Here is a 20,643-nt window from a genome sequence, read left to right as displayed (position 1 = left end):
GTGTTCATAGACCAGATTTTTTTTTAATAAACACAATTTTGCTGCCAAAATATATATAAATAAAACACAAAAGAAAACCATTACTGATTTGGTTTCCCATTCCTGCCAAGGTGGTAAATTAGCATGTTTCTTACTCCCTCCCTAGAACTATAAAGAACATAAAATTCAGAAAAATAACAAAACATCAGCAAAAATGTGAAACCTCTGGGGAGTCAGAAGACTCTTTTCAACTGTTAAGGGTGAGGGAGTGGCTGCAACTTGAAAAACAGGGTCACTGGTGTGAAGGCAAAAATATGATGTATTAAGAAAAGTAAGCTTTTTCCTCCTCTCTCCTAACCGCATCTTTGCCTGGGGACAAGGAAGGCAACCTACTACCCTCTCACCAAATCCAGCCTCTGCCTGGTTTTTAAATTAAGTTTTATTGGAACTCAGCCATAAGTCAGAGTTGAATAGTTGTGACAGACTTTATAGCCCCCAAAGCTAAAAATATTTACTGTCTAGCCCTTTACAGAAAAAAGGGCCAGCCCCTGCCTTGGGGACAAACCATAGCTGTCCCCCTTATTGTAGAAACGGAGGCGATAGGCCAGACTGTGTTGTAGGTATCCACAGGGGTAATATTAGGGCAGTATAAAATCCCTGGTAGGTGAGTTGATGAAATGACCTGCCTGCCTTATGCTTTAGGCCTTTCACGTACTCTACATTTTCCCTTTCAAAACATTTAGTGGACTGTAATCTAGGGAGAGTGCCTCCTACAAGAACTGCTTCTTCCTAAACTGGGTTTAAAGGCTTCTTTTCCTTAGCATAAGGTTTTTAGTGTTCATCCATGTTATACCATGTATCAGAATTTCATTCCTTTTTATGGCTGAACAATATTCATTGTATGCATATACCAAATTTGTTTACTCATCTCTTGATGGACACGGGTTGCTTCCACCTTTTGGCTATTTTAAGTAATACTGCTATGAACATTGCTGTACAAATATCTGGTTGAGTTACTGTTTTCAATTCTTTCTTAGTATATACCTAGAAGTGGAATGGCTGAATCATGCTAATTCTGTTTAACTTTTGAAGACATGCCAAACTGCTTTTCACAGCAGCTGCACCATTTTACATCCACACCAGCAGTGTATGAGTGTTCCAATTTTTCTACATCCTCACCAACACTTTTTATGTTTGATTTTGTTTTTTATAATAGCCATCCCAATGGGTGTGTAGTGGTAATCTATCTCATTGTGGTTTTCATTTTTGTATTTTCTAATGACTAATGATGTTGAACATCTTGTTTATTGATCATGTGTATATCTTATTTGGAGAAATGTCTATTCAAAGTTCTTTGCCCATTTTTAAGTTGGGTTGTTTATTTTGTTGTTGGGTTATAGATCTTTCTATATTTAGGTATATGGATTTATAAGTATTTCCTCCCATTTTGTGGGTTGTCTTTTCACTGTCTTAACAGTGTCCTTTGAAATGCACAAAAGTTTTAAATTTTAATCAAGTCCAATTATCTTTTTCATTTTTTGTCTGTGCTTTTGGTGTCATATCCAAGAAATCATTGCCAAATACAATGTCATGGAGATTTTTCTCCTGTTTTATTATAAGAGTTTTATAATTTTAGCTCTTTAAATTTAGCTCTCTGATCCATTTTGAGTTAATTTTGTATCTGATGTAAGGTAAGGGTCCAACTTTATTCTTTTGCATGTGGATATCTAGTTTTCAGCAACATTTGTTGAAAAGACCGTTCTTGAAAAGACCGTTCTTTCTCCATTGAATTGTCTTCGCACCCTTGTCAAAAATCAATTGACCATATATGTAAGGGTTTATTTCTGGGTTGTCTGTCCTATTCCATTGGTCTGTATATCTGTCCTTAGGCCATTACCACAATTTTGATTACTGTAGCTTTGTACTGACTTACCTCATTTTATTGCGTTTCACAGATACTGTATTTTTACAAATTGAAAGTTTGTGGCAACCCTGCATGGATCAAGTCTGTCAGCACCATTTTTCCAATATTTATTCACTTTGTGTCTCTGTGCCACATTTTGGTAGTTCTTTGCAATATTTCAAACTTTTTCATTATTGTATCTGTTATCATGATCTGTGACTAGTGATCTTTGATATTACTATTATAATTGTTTTGGGGCACCACAAACCATGCTCATATAAGATGGTGACCTTAATAAATGTGTGTGTTGACTGCTCCACCAACTGGCCATTTCCCCATCTCTCTCCCTCTTCTTGGGCCTCCCTATTTTCTGAGATACAACAATATTGAAATTAGGCCAGTTAGTAACCCTACAATGGCCTGTAAGTGTTCAAGTGGAAGAGTTGCATGTCTCTCACTTTAAATCAAACGACTTAATGAAGAAGGCATGTTGAAAGCAGAGATTGGCCAAAAGCTAGGTCTCTTGCGCCAAACAGCCAAGTTGTGAATGCAAAGGAAAACTGCTGAAGGAAATTAAAAGTGCTACCCCAGTGTACACACAAATGACAAGAAAACAAAGCAGCCTTATTGCTGATATGGGGAAAGTTTCAGTGGTCTGGGTGGAAGATGAAACCAGCCACCACATTCCCCTAAGCCAAAGCCTGATCCGAGCCAGGCCGTAACTCGCTTCAATTCTATGAAGGCTGAGAGGTGAGGACGTTGCAGAAGAAAAGTATGAAGCTAGCAGAGGTTGGTTCTTGAGGTTTAAAGAAAGAAGCTTTCTCCAAAACATAAAAGCGCAAGGTGTAAAGCAGCAAGTGCTGGTGTACAAGCTGCAGCAAATTATCCAGAAGATCTAGGATAATTAACGAAGGTGGCTACAGTAAACAACAGATTTTCAATGTAGATGAAACAGCCTTCAATTGGAAGAAGATGCTATGTATATAGGACTTTCATAGCTACAGAGAAGTCAGTGCCTGACTTCAAAGCTTCATGGGACAGGCTGACCCTCTTGTTAGGAGCTAATACAGCTAGTGACTTTAAGTTGAAACCAGTGCTTACTTACCATCTAAAAATCCTTAAGAATTAAGGATTCTTAAGGGACCTTAAGAATTATACTAAATCTACTCAGAGTAGATTTACAGCTATAAATCTCTCATGTAGCACTGCTACCATCTTACTAATGTATTGACCCTTTATGAAATTCCCCTTTTCTGATAATTTTTGTCTTGGAGTCTATTTTGTCAGATATTAAAATAGATACTCCAACTTTCTGATGTTTACTCTCTATGTGGTATATCTTTTCCCATCTTTCTACTTTCAACCTATTTGTGTATTTTAAAATATGTCTTTTGTACACAGCATCTAGTTGGGTCTTGGCTTGTTCATTCATCCTGACAATTTAATCTCTTAATTTGTGCTTTTTGTCCACTTACATTTAATGTAATTATTAATATGTTTGGATTTAGGTCTGCCATTTTGGTGTTTTCTATTTGCCACATCTGTTTTTAAATTCCTCTGTTGGCCTCAGCCATTAGAAAGAATGAAATCTTCCTATTTGTGACAACATGGGTGGATCTAGAGGGTAAGTGATCCTTATGCTAAGTGAAATAAGTCAGAAAAAGACAAATACCATATGATCTCACTTATATGTGGAATCTAAAAGAACAAAATAAAACAGAAAGACTCATAGATACAGAGAACAAATTGATGGTTACCAGATGGACAGGGGGGTGGGGGACTGGGTGAAAAAGGTGAAGGGATTAAGAAGTACAAATTGGCAGTCACAAAATAGTCACGGGGATGGAAAGTACAGCATAGGGAACATAGTCTATAATATTGTAATAACTATAGTGCAAGGTGTGTACTAGACTAATTGGGGGGATCACTTTATAAATTATATAAATGTCTAACCACTATGCTGTACACCTGAAACTAATAATGTCAACTGTAATTGAAAAATAAAGAAAGTAAAAAAAATAAATTTCTCTTTTGGCTTTTTTAGCTTAACCTCTTTGCATTCTGTTTTCAGTGGTTGTATTAGGGACTCTACTGTACATCTTTGACTTACCAGCATATTGTACTGCTTCACATAAGGTACAGGAAACTTGCCATAGTATAACTATTTTACTACCTTCCCCTCACCCCACTCATCCTCTGCTGTGTTTTTGATTCATCCATAATTCTGCATATACCTATGGATAATTAATACTATTCTTTGAATGGTATTACATTTTGTGAATGGAATATACCAATGGATCCACCTACTCTAGAATTTGAGTTTTTCCAGTGCTTCTATGACACTTTTGTACCTATTATTTTTTGGTGAACATACATACACATTGCTGTTGGGTGTACCTACGAGTAGAATTGATGGGTTATGAGGTGTGCCTATGTTTGGCTCTACTGATCAGTTTCCAAAGCAGTTGTACCAGTTTACACTCACATGGGATTTCCAGCTCCACATCAGTACTTAATATTGTCTTTTTCACTTTTAGCCATTTAGTTGGGTGTGTAGTGATAACACAGTTTAACTCAAAACCTTGTAAAAACATTGTGCTGACCAAACAAAACAATGTATGGGGCCAGATGTGGTCCACGGGGCAGCTCCACATTAGACTGTTTTGTCTGTAAGGATTGTTTCTCTTAAAGTGTGTGTGTGCGTGTGAGAGAGAGAGAGACGAGAATAATTTTATAATTGTCTCCTGGACAGCTGGAAGATTAAAACTTCATGCTGCAATCCTATTAATGGAGAGATGTTGAAGCAAACTGCATTTGGAGCTTCCATTTGCATCCCTCTTGCCCTATTCAGTGGTGAGTGGAAAAAACTGTGGTGTCATCTGGACTGTGATAAATGGTGGCGCTGACGCTGTAGGGGCACAAAGTAAAGAGCCCTTAACCCAGCTGTGGGAGGTTCTCTATACCCCGGCCCCATTCACCACCCCGTCTCACTGTGCACCCTGCTGTGATACCAGGTGGTTTTCTGAACTTCACAGTGCTCTCAGAACCAAAGTGTTCTAAGGCCTTTGCTCATGCCATTTCTTCCATCTGTTCTTTCTGTGTAGAAAGCTGTCCCTTCTCTGTTTGGCAAACTCCTACCCATCCTGAAAGATTCACCGTACATTTCCACTTCCTCTCCCACAGCTTCCCCAGTTCCCTGGCTGAGTTGGAACCTGCTCCTCAGAGCTCCCCCTGCGCCACGTTCCTCTCTTACCTCATTGAATCATGGCTGTGTGTATATGTCTCTCTCCAAGTTGGTGTCTAAGAATATGGCAGAGGTGGACATCTGATATTTTTGCCCCCAATTCCTATCTCTTCATCTTACTTTTGGAACAGTGCCCTAAATTTCCTTTGGACACCGTCCCATCCCTGCTCCAAGCCCTGTTGTAGACCATCTTTTCCAGCTCACTGTGGATTCACAGATGGCTAATGCAGGCTAATGTACTGATACCAGTCCCAGGACTTTTAGTCATACTGTTAGAGAAACTCTCTTGGCCTGACTTGGACCCAAGAGGGCATTAGTCTGGAGCTGCTGAATATCACTGCAGCCTCTGAATGAACTAGCCCAGTGGCTATAAACATGGAAACAAAGTCTAAGTGACACATTGAGTCCCTGGACCAAGTAGTTTCTGGACTTACCAGTTAACGTGGCGAAACGTTTTCCCTTTGACTTGAATCAGTTTGAGCAGTGGGGTTCTGTCTCTTGGAGCCTCAGAAAGCCTGATGCAAGCTGGTTGTGTTTCCCTCCCTAGCCACCTGGTCTCTATGAAACCAACTCACTGACTCAACTCTAGAAAGGATGGAAACCTACTGGAAAGGACCCCAGTACCACAGAACTCAGAAAGCAGGTAGGGCATGGGTCACCCATCAGCTCAGATGACAGGGACCCTGGTCCAGCCTCTCTCTCAAGCCCTCAGGAATGGGCACCTTCAACCTGCTCCCCTGTGGGTAGGGAATGCAAGATGCAGAAAGGTTAAGTGATTTGCCCCACTAACATACGACACCAGTTCTACCTGACGTCAGAACACTCTTCTCACTGTACTAGAGAAGGCACTAGTAGGAGCCGCGTCATGGAGTTGTCCCAGAGAGAACAAACAGAGCCAGAGCCAGGGCTAGAACCAACCACACCTTTATTAGTTTCTGCAGCAGGGCCACTAGAGCCCCTTTCTACAGGGGAACGTTACGCTAGCCACTTGGGTAAGAATGTTAGCATTTCTATGGTGATTAGGACAGGATAGGGGAGGAGACCAAGGGGACCAAATGGGGAGACTGCTGGGCCCAGAAGTGAACACTGCCATCTACCCCCGAGTGAAGGAGACACAGCCTGAGATGGTGACAGTCACACTACGGACAGGTCCAAGCTTCTGAGGAGCAGAAGTGCATTTCCCAATGGAGTCACCTTCCTAGGGATGGGGGTCCCAAATAGGTCTCACCTGCCCCCCTCCAAGCAAGGGGACTCCAGGTTCAGCTTACTTGCTGCCCCACGCACCCTGACATGGGATATAGGTGCTTTCTGACCACTGAAGGAATGGGACCCAGTAAGCTAGTAGTGGGAAGGATGGGGCTAAACTCAGGGAGTGTTTTGGGTTTGGGTATATGTCAGTATTAACAAAAACGGGCAATATATCCATTATAGGTGCAATTGTGAAACTTCCCTCCAAAAAAACCTCACATCACTTTCTTACCCAGCAAGCTTCCTAGCCTGGAGGGGCATTGTGATCTGACCCCCTGTCCCCACCCCAGCCCAAATGAACTCCTTTTGAATTCTTTGGACATGCCATGATGGCCATGGCTCTGCACTCTTGCCAACAACCTTGCTCCTAGCCTACCTTCCTCACTCTCTGCCCTCATACCGTCAAAGGACTGATAACTCCGCCTTGTCAAGTGTTTACCTGTTTTCCCCCACCAAGCCTGGAGCCACCTGAGGGAAGAACTTGAATCATGTGTCTCTAGAGCCTGGGGAACTTGAAGCCACATGAGTTTTGTTTTCTGTACCCATATGTGTCTATTACGGATTTCTGGGGCGTCTGGCGGTAGATACAGGATTTTGAGTTAAGTGTGTGCCTGGGATGATAGTTTCTTCCAGTTTTTGGGTGAGGGTTTGGGGAGTAGGAGGGATGGTCCAAGTTCAGAAGGGGCTAATGGAAAGGAAGGGTAGGTCTTGGATGTTGGAGGGTGGGGTCAAGGAGGACAAAAGGTCTGTCGTTCTATGCGCAGGGGCCACTCGCTGAGTCTCAGGACTCAGAACCAGCAGGGCGACCACATGAGCGAGCCCAACGCTGCGCCCGTGGCGGCCCCTGCGAGCATGCCCATGGCCAGCGGGGCGCCGGCGCTGTAGCAGGGATCCTCCCGCACTACCACGTGCGTCACGCCGGGGCCTGCGGAGAGAGCCGGTGAGACCCACGGACGTCAGAGGAGGGAGCAGAGCGGTCTTCATTCCCCTCCTCCCGCTTGACTCCAGCCCAACCCAAGGTAAGGCGCTGAGCCCACTCACTCTCTTGTTCCCCAGTCGGAGAAACTAAGGCCTTAACGCAGGAAGGACGTGAGCCCCGTCCCCACGGCTTCCAGGCCTTGGACCCGCTACGGATGTTGCGGGATCGTGGTGGGCTAGGGTGGAAAGGCGAGGAACCCCCGGGGTCGCTAAGAACCTCCAGACCACACCTGAAGCGGTAGGAGGCGCCCGTTCCTGCCTTGGCCACCAGGGGTCGCTACCAGCCCAGGAACGGGTATAGATGGAGGCACAAGAAAACGGGCGGGCCCGAGGAGGTGAGGTCAGCTTTGGAATGGGGAGGAGCTCTGGTCCGGAGCTATTCCGAGTCTCGGGATGGGTAGGGCCTTGCAGAGGGTCCTGCCTGGGAAAATCCCTGGTCATTAAAAGGGTGGGGCCTGGTCCCCACGGATGGACCATGGGCGTGGCCTAGCGCTGGATCGAGACAGAGGGCGGAGCGGGCCTGAGATTTACCTGCGTAGGGTGGTCCGTAGTAGCTGCGGACGTATGTGGCCTCATGCGCGTTGGGGGACACCACCTCATAGTAGTCCTGGTACGGGCTGTAGACACGCACCTGGGGAGGCCTGCAGGGTTAGCGGTCCAGGAACTCCCTGGCCCGCGTTTGATCCCCTACCCACCACACCCAGCTCAAGTCCCTCTGGGCCCACAGAGACGCCTCCCCAACTTTAGAAGTTGGTCCCTAGGGAGCAGCAAGCTCCTGGAGAAAGGCCCTGCCTCCCGACAAGGTCTATGGTCCTTCTACTCTAAAGCTTCAGCCTCTGTTATCCATTTCCCGGTGATGTCATTTTCCTGCCCTGGCCTCCCTACCTAGCACTCCCCTGATCAAAAATTCTCCATGGCTCCCAACTTCCCTTCATAGACAGTCTAACATGTGCTAGCAGCTCTCCAGTGGTTCCACTTGGATTTCTCTAGGCTCCTAGTCACGGGGAGGGAGACCTGGCCAAGCCCCAGGCCCAGGAAATAAAAAGGGGTTGTGGAGGAAGGACAGGATAGGAAGGGCAGGGGAGGGAAGTAACTAAAGTAGTATTATCGAGCAGCCACCATGTACCAGGTCCTGAGGGAGGTGTTCACATTGTTACCGCCTCTACTCCTTACAACACACATTATTATCTCCACATTGCCACAGAGCTGGGAATGGAGGCTCAGAGAATAATCACCAGTGTTCTCTCTGGGAGGGAAGAATACACTCCCTGTCCCCTTTCCTCACCCAGTAGATTTTTACCAACCCCTCAAAGCCTAACTCAAAAGTCGTGCACTCCAGGAAGCTCTTCTGGGCTCAGAAAGAATCTTTCTTCCTGAGTTCTCTTTGGACTATGCTTGTGCCTGTCTCTTATTCCTTCCTATCCTTCCTCTTGGCCTTTCCTGCCTGCACCTCAAATGTGAGCTACCTATAGACAAGGACTCTGATTCATTTGTGTCACAAGCAGGACCTAGTGAATAACGAGAATCAATAAATATATGCTGAATGAAATGGACGCTCCAATCCAAGCCCTTCATTTTATCCACAGGATGCCCTTCTCCCGTGGCTCCTTCTTCTTAGCCCCCTTCCGTCCTCTGTCTCTCCTTAACTGGGCTTCACACCTAAATGGTCCAACTCCCCTTAGAAGTCCAGGTGTCTTAAACTCCACCCATCTCAAAGTGATGTCATCCTCCTTCCATCCCCCAAACCCCGCTCTTCTGTAAGTGCTTTTCCCTAAATGCCACCACCATGCACTCAAACGAAGTCATCAGGTCGCCATCCCTGTCTTCACACACTCATCTTCCACGTCACATCAGCAATCAAGTCTCATGGTTTTACCTTCTAAATATGCTCTTCTGTCCATCCTCTTGGCCAAGGCCAAGAGAACAAGCCATTGGTTTTGGCAACTTGGAAGCTGTGGGTGACCTTGAAAAAAACACTTTTCAGAGGTGATTGGGGGAAGAAGCCAGACTCTGAGCAGTTAAAGAATGGTTGGGAAGTCAGGGATGGAACCAACACGTCATGACATCTCTTTCAAGAAGTATGGCTACCAAGGGGAATTCTCCAAGCACACCTTGTGATTTCAAATCTCTGTGCCATATCCCTTCAATGGCGCTGCCTTTCTCACCTTTTCTTATTCAACCACCTAACTTGTCTTTCAGATTCAGCTAAGTATCACCACGCTCCCTGAACCTCAGGTTCTGTTGGGGTCCCCTCTGGGCACCCATCGCCCTTAGCCTTCCTTCATCATAGCACAGCACCAGTCACTCTGTAGTACCATCGTTTGTATCCCTGTGAGTGTGTACCTCGCTCATCCTTCTTGGAAACACACCTATCATCACCACCACCAGGGCAGGGACTAGGTCTAATCAGGTCTGACTGGAACACAGTAGGTGCCTAATTATTGAATTTCTCTTAAGTGCATCAAATACAGGGCCAGACTGGAACTAAGATCATCCAACTCTAAGTCCAGTTTCAAGTTGGGGACAATGACCAGTAGAGCAACGCAGGAGGCTCAGTCAGACAAACAATGCTCAGTCTCAAGTGACTTCCCTCACTGTGCTGCTCCCCTAAGGGTGATCCAATAGGGCTTTCTGGTGGGGGTGACCAGGATCTGAGCTCCAAACCTAGAAGGGGCTAGAGAGATCTAAGCACCAGATCCCCAACTTTACTGGTAGGGAAGTGGCGGTCCAGAGCCTACACCTGCTCTGCAGCTGCACCGTGAGCCACTGGCCCTGTCAGGCCCTGGAAAGAATGGAAAACACCACCCCATAGCCCTGTGGGGCACCTGTTTCTACCCGCCAGGCCTGAGAAGCCCAGAGGTAAAGTCATGTGGGTCACTTGGCAACGGGGCAAAGGATCCCCAGAGACCTCATGGACAGAACTTACGGCCTTGATCCCTGATCCTCTCCACAGGCCCAGCCCCTTTTGTGAGTGAGGACAAGGTCATCCAATCATGAAATCACATGCACATAAATCCCTTCAGAAAAGCTGTTGTGTATTTATTATAAGATTTAGAAGGTTTATCGCCTTTAAATTCCTATTTTTAGGAATCCTCACTTTAAACAAACATATCCTAGTTTGGGCTTGGGGGTATTCCTCACAATGCTGGGCTGGGGGTTCCAGCCCTGCCACTGATGAATTAAGTGACCCTGGTCAAGTGATGACCTCTGAGAGCTTTGGTTTTCTCATCTGTAAATAGGGACAGTCATTCCTACACTGCCCACTCCCAAGGCACAGTGATAATCCAGCAGAGCCACGTCTAAGCAACTGCGTGGTCCTAGCACTTCTGGGCTCCATGGTTCTTGCACATCAGAAGCACCAGGAGAAATTTTTTAAACCACAGATTTCCGAGGCCGCACCCCAGACCTACGAAATTAGAGCGTCGAGAGGTAGGATCTGAATATTTGTATATTTTTTAAAGTCCTTCAAGCATTCTAATGCACAGCCACACTGAGCACCACTGAGCTAGAAAAGGAGCTCACGGCTGACTCTAAGACCATGGGTACTCTAAGGCAAGCCCCCCACCGTGCTCATCCCATGCCCGGCTGAGCACTGGGGACAGAAGAGGATTCACCCCAAATCCTGCTTTCCAGAAACACTGGGCAGGGAGGTGGGCAGGGAGACAGACATGGACTAGATTATAATACGCAGTAGTGGTGCCATAACAGAGGTTTTTCACTCCTCCCTCCCTCTTTCTTCATTCACTCATTTGAGGCTTACTTGTGTCCGACCCTCAGGCACCAGGAATAATGAGGGTCAAAACAGACAGTTCCCATCCCTCACTGACCTCCTGCTGTATACCCAGCACTGTGCCAGGCTCCATAGGGACAGAGCTGGTCAGGCCCGGTCCTTGCCTTGGAGGAAGTTCCAGGTCTCATGGGAGAATTGCGACAGAAATAAACAGATTTGAAACCAGGCAAAAGGAAGACAGTGCTAAGCATTGGTGCCATGGGCGGTGGGAAGGCGTGACTATGCCTGGAGGTCGGGAGGTCCTCCCTGAGGAGATGGCAACCTTTGAGGTGGGTCTTACAGGATAAGCATTAGTTCGTCAGGTGAATACAGAAACTAAGCGTCTTCACAGCAGAGAGAAGAGCATATGCCAAGGCTGGGAAGAGGGAAAGGTCTGGAGCAGCTAGGACAGAGGTACAGTGGAGCAGCTGAAGCCCAGGGGCTGAGGAGCCTGTGGTAGGTGAGACTGGCCCAGGCCAGGTCCCGGAGGCCTTGAAAGCGGGGCTGTGGTTGGGGTCCCATGGGTGACGGGGAGCCATGGAATGTTTGTGAGCAGGGGAGCGATGTGACCAAGCCCAGTTTTGGAGGCACATCCTGGTGGCCAGGATGGAGGCAGGGAGGGCTGAGCCAGCACTTACCCAGATCCGCCTCTCAACCTTACAGGGGGTCCACGAGCGGGTCACACACCTGACCTTGGGGCAAACCCGGCGACTCCTGGGAGGGACGGTGGCTCCATCTGGGGCCTGCTCAAGCCACAGAAACCCAAGGGGAAGGGAGGAAGGTGTCAGAGGCCCCCTACATCTGGAGAGACTCAGCACTCTTACCAGGCCCTACCGGAGCCTCTGCCAGCTGGGCAGGGGATGGGGATGCCCTCTTCCTCCTTAGCCCAAGGCAATGGGGGGAGACAGTGGAGGGGGTGGCTTTGCCGAAGTTACACAAAGAAGTATCAGTCGTGTGTCTCCAGAATTAGCTCACCTCTCCCTGCTTCAGGCTGCTGAGGCTCCCAGGCTCCAGGGAGGACAGATCTGCCCTCCCACCCACCTGCCCCCTTCACTGGCCCCCCAGCCTTGACCTGGCTGAGCCCCTGCCCTGTGTTCCCGGGAGCAGCTGGGTTCAGGGGCTCCTCCTGGAGCCTTCCCACAGAATAGGATAGAAACCTGAAGGCTGGGGAGGGACAAAGTGCGGGTCACTCCGACATAGGCACAGGATGGAGAGAAGCCCACACACATAGGCATGGCCACTCAGAGACAGGCAGACACTGTACAAGAACACAGGCACAAAGACACCCTGCTCAAGCAAGCCCTGGTGCACAGGCGTGTGTGTGTGTGCAGAGCAGTGGGAGGGAGCATAGAGGGTCAGAGCAGAGAGACGTGGTGAGCACAGCAGCAGGAGAGCGGACAGGCAGAGAAGGGGTAAGGCAGCTTCATAGAGCCACAGAGCGCAGAACGGTCGGTCCTCACCTTCCTTCTTCCTCTCGGGTGGGGCTGATTTGCCCTGCATAAGGGGTATTTAGAGCTCAGAGCCAGCTAAGCCCAACCAGATGTCCCTCCCTCCTGCTGACCGCTGCCCCCACCTTCTCACCCCCAGCTCCTCTAATCCAGCCTCCACCCAGAAGCCCGAGTCTGCTCCCCAAAGTCCAACCGCGGCCCTCCCTGCTTAATGCCCGTTACTGCTCCCCACAACCCTCAGGAGAAAGTGCAGTCCCTTCAACTGGACTTCAAGGCTCTTTGTGACGTGCTGCCTTAGATGTCCTCTCTCCCATTTCTTTCCCTCCATGCGTTACCCTCCAGCCAGGTTGGACTCCTGGCCCTTAGATGTACACGTGTGCACATACACACGTGCACAGGTCACTTTCCTGCCTCTGCTCATGCAGTTCCTGCTGCAGATAATGCCCTCCCCTCAAAACCTCACGCTGACCTAGGTTCCAATACAGGCTCTTCCATTGACGTAAGACTCTGAGATTGGACAAGTCACTTCCCCTCTGAACCTCAGTTTCCTTGTCTGTAAAATGGGACTAAAAACATCAACCCCCTGCCAGAGTTGTTGGGAGATTAAGTGACATGACTGATGCCGGCTGCTCGGCACCACGCGCAGCTCTCAGCAAGTAGATGCCCAAGGGAGTTCTAAATGCCGCCGTCTTCCCTGCTACTTCCCAGCACACTCTCTCTAGCTGAGAAGGGCTCCACTGTGCCACACATAGACGGAGTAAGCATGGGACCTGGAGTCGGGCAGATAAGGGTCAAGGCCAAGCTGCGCCACCACGAGCTGCTCCTCCACCAATCAGTCTCTATGGACTCTACCTCGTAAATATGTCTTATCCTCCTCAGCTTGTCTCTGCCAGCAAGGCCTTAGTCCAGATCTCCAGTCAGTCACCCGGACACTTCCCAGCCTTCTAACTGGTCTCTGGGCATCCACTTTTACCCTCTACAATCCATTCCCTACCTACCAGCCAGACTATCTTTTTAAAAATGCAGACCTGGTCTGATCTGTTTATGCCACCCTTCTGCTTAGCAGCTTTCAAGGACTGGTGCTCTTAGCAGAACAGACATCCTTAACACAGTCCACAATGCCTGGCCCTGCCAACTCCCTTCCTCATGCCTTCCCTCTCCCTGAGCTCCAGCCGCCTCAGCCTTCCTTCTGTTCTTCAACTTGCAGGAGTCTCAACCCTTCTCAGGACCTTTGCACAGGCAGTTCCCTCTGCCTGGAAAGCTGCTCCTTTGACCCCACTCCACACCTTTTACCCAGCCTATTTCTACTTATCCTTCAGGTCTCATTTTTAAGCCTGCCTGAACTCCTACCTGGACCAGGCCACCACGGTGGTCCCACATGGAATGCAACTGCATGTCTCTGTCAGAGCAGTTACCACCATTGCAATAGAATCATTCACTGTGTAATTAGTTGCTTCATGTCTGGCTCCTCAATAGGCTGAGTCCAGGAGGGCAGGGCCCACATCTCTTTAGCTCATCTCTGTGCCCTTGGCACAGTGCCTGGCACATAGTAGGAATTCAGTTAATATTTGTTGTGTGCATGAAGGAAGCTCAGTCTTATCATCTACAGGGAGGGAGCAATAATCCCAACCTCACAGGACTGTCATGAGGTGTAGCTGGAATTGCACCTGCACCACACCTGGCACATAATAGTTGCTCGATAAAAGAACACTTCCTTTCCCTAGCTCACATGCCACTCCCTTAAACAAGCCTTCTTGGAGGCCTTTCTCTCCCACCTCCGAGCACCAGTAGGCTCTCTTCTGTCCTTTTCCGCTTAGGACTCAGGGCCTCCGAGTCTGCACAAGTCTATTCACTCACATACATATGGGAATCGAGAACTCTGAGCAGGCAGAGACCGAGTCTGAGTCACCCATGATTCCATGGCAGGTAGGGGTGGGGAGGAGAGAGGGAGGGAATGGAGGCTCACCGGCGTGTTGTTCGCCTCCAGGAGCGCCGTCTTCCAAGCTCTGCAAAGCAAATCCCACCAGACCATGAAGAGGGAGTCTGGGAGAAGGGGAATGGGCTCTACATTTTAGACATCCCTTCCCCCACCCAGCCCCTAGCCCCAGCCTCTTGTGAAGGGGGAGATCTCAAATACACAAAAGTGACCCCATCCCCACCCCAGTCACATGGACGGAGCCCTCAGTTGAGCTAGAACCTAATTCAGTCTTAGTCCATAGTCCTTAGCCTCTAGAAGGTCCAGTTTCCCCATTTAGCCAATAGCTGGGCTGGGGGGTCTCTTAGGGGCCTTCAGATTCTGGTATGTGTGGGCTGGTTCTTTAGCGAGAGCCCCCCTCCACATCCCAAACCTACAAACAGTTCCCCAACGCTCTGACCCCAGAACCCTGGAAGGGCCCAGTGGACACCGGACAATTGGGCCTTTGTTGGTTGCCATGGCACCTAACTGGGGTGCACAAGGCGGCTCTGTGTTTTGTCTTCCAGAGCTCAGCTTCCCCCACTCCTACACACCCCATCTCTTTCACTCTCCTACAACCCAAAGGCCAACTGATCTCCCGCCAAAGGGTAGGAAGGGAAAGAATGTGAGTGAGCAGCCGGCGCCTGAGGAAGATACCCAGGTCGCAGTGTGGGTCTGCGTCTGGTTCTGCGTCTGACCGTGGCTTGCCCCTGCTGCACGCCAGGCTGCCTCTGTTAGGTACTGTCAGGGTCTGCCCTTCAGACCAGCTGCCCACCAGGGCATCTTCTCAGAAGTGAGTGAGAAGGAGGGTCCACTGAGCATGCCACAGGGCTCTGTTCCTTTGTATCAGCCCCAAGCGAGGGTTCACTTCAGAGGCTGCTAAATACGCGACTCTGGATGGTCAGGGGCCACACACCCGAAGCAGGTGTGCACACTCCTGCCCCAGCATTCCTGAGTACATCACAGACCAGGTGAGGAGTTGACTGGGTACCATCCCAATCACCACGAGCCCATCAAATCCACTCTGGCCAGCCTCCACCAAGCTGACTGCTCTCTGCCCCCTCTTTCTAACCTCAGGGGGTACCAGAAGGCCCAATGAAGGGGAAGTGTCTAGTCACATTCCCCAAGATCCCATCCCGTCCTCTCCTGGGAGTGACTCACATGGCATCGTCCTTGGTCTCTGCGTACAGATGCAGTCGGGAGCCTTCCCGTAGGTACACGGTCAGCAGGCCATCTCGGCTCCGGCCCTCTGGGGGCTGCACATCTGAAGGCAGACACACAGATAAGGAGTTTCTATAGGGCACAAGCCCCAGGTACCCCCAGAAAACCAGGAACAAGAATAGGAACTGACTTCCCTGGGTATTCTTTATTGGCCACTTCCAACCACCTCTGATCCCGCACACGATCTTTGAGATTCTGCTCTACTCTTTAGAGCCTTTCAACCCTTCCACATTGCCTCCTTTCCCTACTTAAGTCCATCTAGCTCTCAGTAACCCTGTTATAATTGGGACCTGAGCCTTGATTGAGGTTTGCTGTGTGACTCTGGGCCAGTCACTTAACTTCTCTGAGCCTCCTTATTTCCTTTCATCTTTACCGAGTTCCTAGCACCTAGTGGGCCGGAACTGTGTCTGCCTCACCTCTGTGACCCCATCATAAAACCTGGGCCCAGCACAGGGTAGGACCTCAATAAGGAACTGATTTCTTAATTCACATCCACATGAATTGGAGTTGATAGAGACCCAGAAACATTATCTGTGGAAACCCTCTGAAAATTGCAAAGAGCCTTCCGGTGTGAATGTTCCCAGACAGACACAGTGGGAGGGCTATACCCAGAGTCGCAGTTCTACAGAGGAAAAGGCTTCTCACCGTGGCACTCCTGACCGATCTTTATGTTGCGAACATTGGAGCGGATCAGCACGCGGTCCTCCTCGTCCTGCGCAGTCTCGTCATGGTAATAGCCCAGGGTCCCATCCAGCCACAGGGCAAACCAGTTCCGCTTCCAGCGGCGGAGGATAGAGCCTGTGGATATTCCAGACCCCCCAGGAAGGCTGATCACAGAGCCTGCTGGGGGACAGGAGCCCAGCGTGGGCTCCCAGAGTCCCCTTATCCCCAAGCCCCATGTAGGAACCATTCTTCTTTGTCTGTCCCCTGAAATGACAGGAAGTCCTCTTTCTGTCTTGCTCACCCATTGCCTCCCATTGGGCCTAAGACATAGTAGGGCCTAACACAGAGTAGGGGCTTCATAAATGCGTTGAATGGCAAATAAATGGCCTGATTCCTTCCTTGGGGGCCTTCCAAGGCCAAGTCCCAGGTGTCTTCAAAGGCAAAGACCTCTGCCTACCCTGAGCCTCTTATCTATTTCAGCTCTTATATTTGCCTTTTGTGGTGGTCATTTGTGTAGAGTCTGCCTCTTCCCCCAGACAGGGGGTCCACAGCTGGACCTGGGCTCAGTGTTTGCTGCACCGAATAAACTGAGAATAAGTCATGAGATGGGGATGGGCTTCTAGCCCAGGAGAGCTCCTATTCAGATCATGACTGTGGTCAGAGGTGGGTCTGGAGGCTGAGCCCTGGCTTCAGGGTAAAGACGTAAAACAGCTTCTTAGATTCCAAGAATCCTTATGGATTCTAAAGCAGAGAGGCATTTTTTATTTGTCCTGAGCCTTGTTGTGTGGCCAGCCCGAGGCTGGAATGCTGTGGACACATAGAGGATCCAACCCCTTGAGCCCTTAAAGAGCGCAGTCTGGGGCCTGTATGGGGTGGGGGCAGTGAGACCCACTGGTAAAGCGGTTCCACTACAGGGAGAGTGATGCTATACCAAGGATATGGATGAGGCTTGGGGGAACAGAGAAGTTAGCCTCTGATCCAATTCGGTGCTGCAGCAGGAGCTGGGGCAGGGGTTAGAGGAAAAATCAGAGAAGGCTCCTCCCAGAAGGGGACATCTGAGCTGGGTCTTGAAGAATACGTAGTTTACCAAGCAGTCAGGAATGGGAAGGACTTTCCAGACACAGGAAAAAGCATGGACAAAGGAAGGCAGGATAAAAAAGGCCCTGGTTTCTTGGGAGAAGGTTTCCCTGTGGCAGGCCCAACAAGCCACTTCCCTCACTCCTGCCCCTGGACAAGGAACAGGACAGACAAGGGCTTGGCCCAGGGTTACTCACTCTGTCTCCACAGCCAGCCGCCCCTCACCAGGGCCATTTCTTCAAAAGGACTTTCCAGGATAGAGTCCGGCGGGACCTGTCAGAGGAGACACAGGACACACAGGCCTCATCATCAGTAGCTCCAGAGCAGCTCCCCAGAGAGAAGCCCCCAGCCCCATCCTCCCTGCGGGACCAATGAGGAAACGTTTAACGGAGTATTAGTAAACAAACAAGGCAAGCCTGCCTGTCTCCTCCCCATTCTCCGCTCCAGGCAGATAATAGCAGCACTGTCCCGTGGTATCAGCAGGGCAGCCACCGCAGTGCTGGGATGGGGTGAGGGTCAGGAGCCTAGATTCCAATCTCAGTTCCATAACCTTGGCCAAGTCCCTTCTCCCTGACCTCTGTTTCTAGATCTGTACAAGTATGTCTGTGAGGCAGGTAGAGGCTGCAGGGAGGGAGGAACTCAGAAAATGTTAGAAACCCTGGAGTTTGGAAATGCTGGCAGCACAAGATATTAGAATCACGGCAATAAATGAGGGACCTTCATAAGGAAAGCCTCCCTCACATTTGAACCCCACCTGAGTCGTTTACAAAGTATGTAAAATAACGGGGCAGCAGCAGCTGTCATTGAGTACTGTGCCAGGTACATTTTTCAGTGCTTTCATCTATGATCTCATTGAAGCCTCACAACAATCCTTGTTACTCCCAGGAAACGGGGGCCTGGAGAGTCACTTGCACAGATCTGCTTGATGAGTAAGCAGTGGAGCCAGGATTCTCTCCCAGCAGTCCTGGCTTCTAACCATTACAACAGTAGGAGCTCCCCGTACCCAGATCATACGCCATTAACAATTAAACCAGAATGTCTGGGGGCAGCAGGCAAGCACTGATAGTCTTCAAAGATCCCCAGGCGATTCGATGTGCAGCAAAGTTTGGGAACCACTGTACATACTATACTATGTTGCTTTATCCCCACTGTAACTCTGTTAGATGATAAGGGGTAACTCTGTTAGATAAGGGGTAACTCTGTTCCCCCTATTTTACAGATAGATAGACAAACTAAGCGATAGCAAATGACTTGTCCATGTATGTGATGGAGCTTGGATTGGAATCCAGGTGCCCTCTGTTCCTGACGGCGACTTACTTTCAAGCAGGTGCCTCTCTGCCCCTCCCCCACTTGCTGCGCAGCAAGGGCTGGCACACCTGGGCTGGAAGGCCCGGCCTTGTCCCTGCTTCTCTTACCGCTCCCTCCCCTCTCCAAGCCCTGACACAGGTAAGACAAGAGGTCCAGGTTCAAACTCCCTCTCCAGCCTCCCCTTGATGCACCCACCTGTCTACACCTGTTGCAGGATGCTGTTGCCAAAACGGCCGCTACTTGATGCTGCTGCCACCCAACCCGCTGCGCCTGCGCTTTGTGCACCCCAGAGCGCCAGGGGCATTTTACTCCCCAACTCGCTGCCCCTGTGCCCCGCCCTCCGGCCCCGCCTCACCCCCTGGGAGGGGGCGGGGCGTGGAAAGATGTGCTGTCACAAGGCCTTCTGGGATTTGTAGTCTGCAGCTTTGGAGCTGGGCAGTAAGCCTCGGCTCCTGGGTGGTAGCCCTGTCCTGACCCGGAGCACCAGTTGAGAGGCCGCACCTGCGATTTAATTTTTCTGTTAAGACATTTGTTCACTCATGTATCATGAAATGCTTTTTTCCGAAGAATCCTGAGCTCATTTTCTAGAAAAAAGTGAAGTTGCAAGGAGAAGCCAGGCTCACAGTTTTGCTGTTTTCTCAATATTAGGTTTGTGCCCTGCACTGCAGTGGGTGCTAGTGGAGGGTACAAAGAAACATCCGACAAGGCCCTTCCTGTTTCCTTCCCCAGCTTCCAGTCTGCAGAAAAGACAACGTAAACCCACAATTAGAGCACAGGGTGTGATTTAACAATGGGAAAGAAGAGTCCGACTTTCCCCCGAGAGATTCAGGAAGGCTTCCCAGAGGAGGTTGATACAGGTCTTGAAGGACGAATAGGAAACGTAGGAGAATCTTATGCACGCTGATCAAGGAAGTTCAAAACGAGTGTCCAGTATTTCAGTGTGTTCGGGAAGTAGAGTGCAGGAGTGGGGAGGAGGGCATGGGGAGTGCAAGTGACGAGGCTGCACGGGTTGTAAGGATATAACATGAGGGCCCTGGGTGATAGGCTCAAGAGCATGGACGTCATGACTTAGTGACTGGAGCTTGGGGGTCGGGGTTTCAAGATGAGGAGTTAGGTGGTCCAATGTATGGGTTAGAAAGGTACCTCTAGGACAGTCAAAAATGGAGTGAATGGGGTCCAACTGGAGAAAGAAGACTGTTTCTATATCTACCACCTCAGTCCGCCCATCCACGGTCAATTCTTTGAATAGTTCAGCCCTACAAACCCACCTACACGCAAATCCAGGATGCCGTTCAGAGAACAGTTCCCATCCTCTATTTGAAAAGGGCACCCACCCTCCCTGGACCCTTCCTCCCATCCCAGAGACCTCTTCCTTACCGGAGCTGCAGGGCTCATGGTTCCTGGGCTGCCAAGGCAGCATTTCCCAGAAGGCTCCTGCAGGGGGTCATTTCCCTGAGCGCCTTAGAGATAAGAGGATAAGGAAGGTGCTACCAACTGGAATCCCAAAGGGGCAGGCGAGGAGAGGGGGTCCACAGTTCCTAGAGAAAGTCATCTTTTCTCTTCGGTCCCTTCTCGGGCCTCCCGACTGATCTTGGCCTCTGACCTTCAGTTCAGGGATAACAAGTCACGCGTGACTCGGAGGTGGTCTAGGCCTCGCTTCCCTAAAATTCCAGGGACGGGGGGCGGGCCCTGTCCTCCTCCCTTGGTTGGGGCGGGGCTAAGTCTTCTTTGTCCAGCACCGCAAGACGGTACTATCACCTCACCTCACTCCTGGCTGTACAGCCTGGCCCTTTAAGCTTCCCTCTCTCGCTGCTGGGTGTCTGTAATCCTGACCTCGAAGCACCACGGCAT

At 49.6% G+C, this 20,643-nt stretch overlaps 2 protein-coding genes across 5 annotated transcripts in view; one reads left to right on the top strand and one right to left on the bottom strand.

Moving 5' to 3' along the window:
• Nucleotides 1-6,034: 6,034 nt before the first annotated feature.
• Nucleotides 6,035-19,139, bottom strand: PLEKHB1 (pleckstrin homology domain containing B1). 4 transcript variants are annotated; one of them, XM_081061690.1, is made up of 8 exons: nt 18,988-19,113; nt 17,682-17,757; nt 16,390-16,542; nt 15,685-15,787; nt 14,536-14,575; nt 11,760-11,864; nt 7,884-7,983; nt 6,035-7,299 (listed from the first exon to the last, which is right to left on the bottom strand). In XM_081061690.1, the coding sequence occupies exons 2-8, from the start codon at nt 17,716-17,718 to the stop codon at nt 7,163-7,165; spliced, it is 675 nt and encodes a 224-aa protein (XP_080917816.1). In that variant the 5' UTR covers nt 17,719-17,757; nt 18,988-19,113; the 3' UTR covers nt 6,035-7,162. The 4 variants fall into 4 exon arrangements, with proteins under 4 accessions (XP_080917816.1, XP_080917815.1, XP_080917818.1 ...); XM_081061689.1 differs by lacking the exon at nt 18,988-19,113 and adding an exon at nt 17,905-17,957; XM_081061692.1 differs by lacking the exon at nt 11,760-11,864 and having other exon boundaries at nt 18,988-19,139.
• Nucleotides 7,344-20,643, top strand: part of FAM168A (family with sequence similarity 168 member A) — a 188,537-nt gene continuing 175,237 nt past the window's right edge. Inside the window, exon 1 of the mRNA XM_081061686.1 lies at nt 7,344-7,393. The gene's annotated coding sequence lies outside the window, so the exon portion shown is untranslated. The remainder of the gene's footprint in view (nt 7,394-20,643) is intronic.

This window comes from Rhinolophus hipposideros (genome assembly GCF_964194185.1).
Source record: "Rhinolophus hipposideros genome assembly, chromosome: 10".
Taxonomy (NCBI): domain Eukaryota; kingdom Metazoa; phylum Chordata; class Mammalia; order Chiroptera; family Rhinolophidae; genus Rhinolophus; species Rhinolophus hipposideros.
Note: the sequence above shows the minus strand (reverse complement) of the source record. Positions and strands in the feature narration are given on the sequence as shown.

Excerpts from the sequence above, each read along its gene's own strand:
- PLEKHB1 (XM_081061689.1), bottom strand. Across the intron at positions 15,788-16,389 it reads GATCGGTCAGGAGTGCCACG|ATGTGCAGCCCCCAGAGGGC; the intron begins GTGAGAAGCCTT and ends GTCTGCCTTCAG. Across the intron at positions 11,865-14,535 it reads TGGAGGCGAACAACACGCCG|GCCCCAGATGGAGCCACCGT; the intron begins GTGAGCCTCCAT and ends TGGCTTGAGCAG.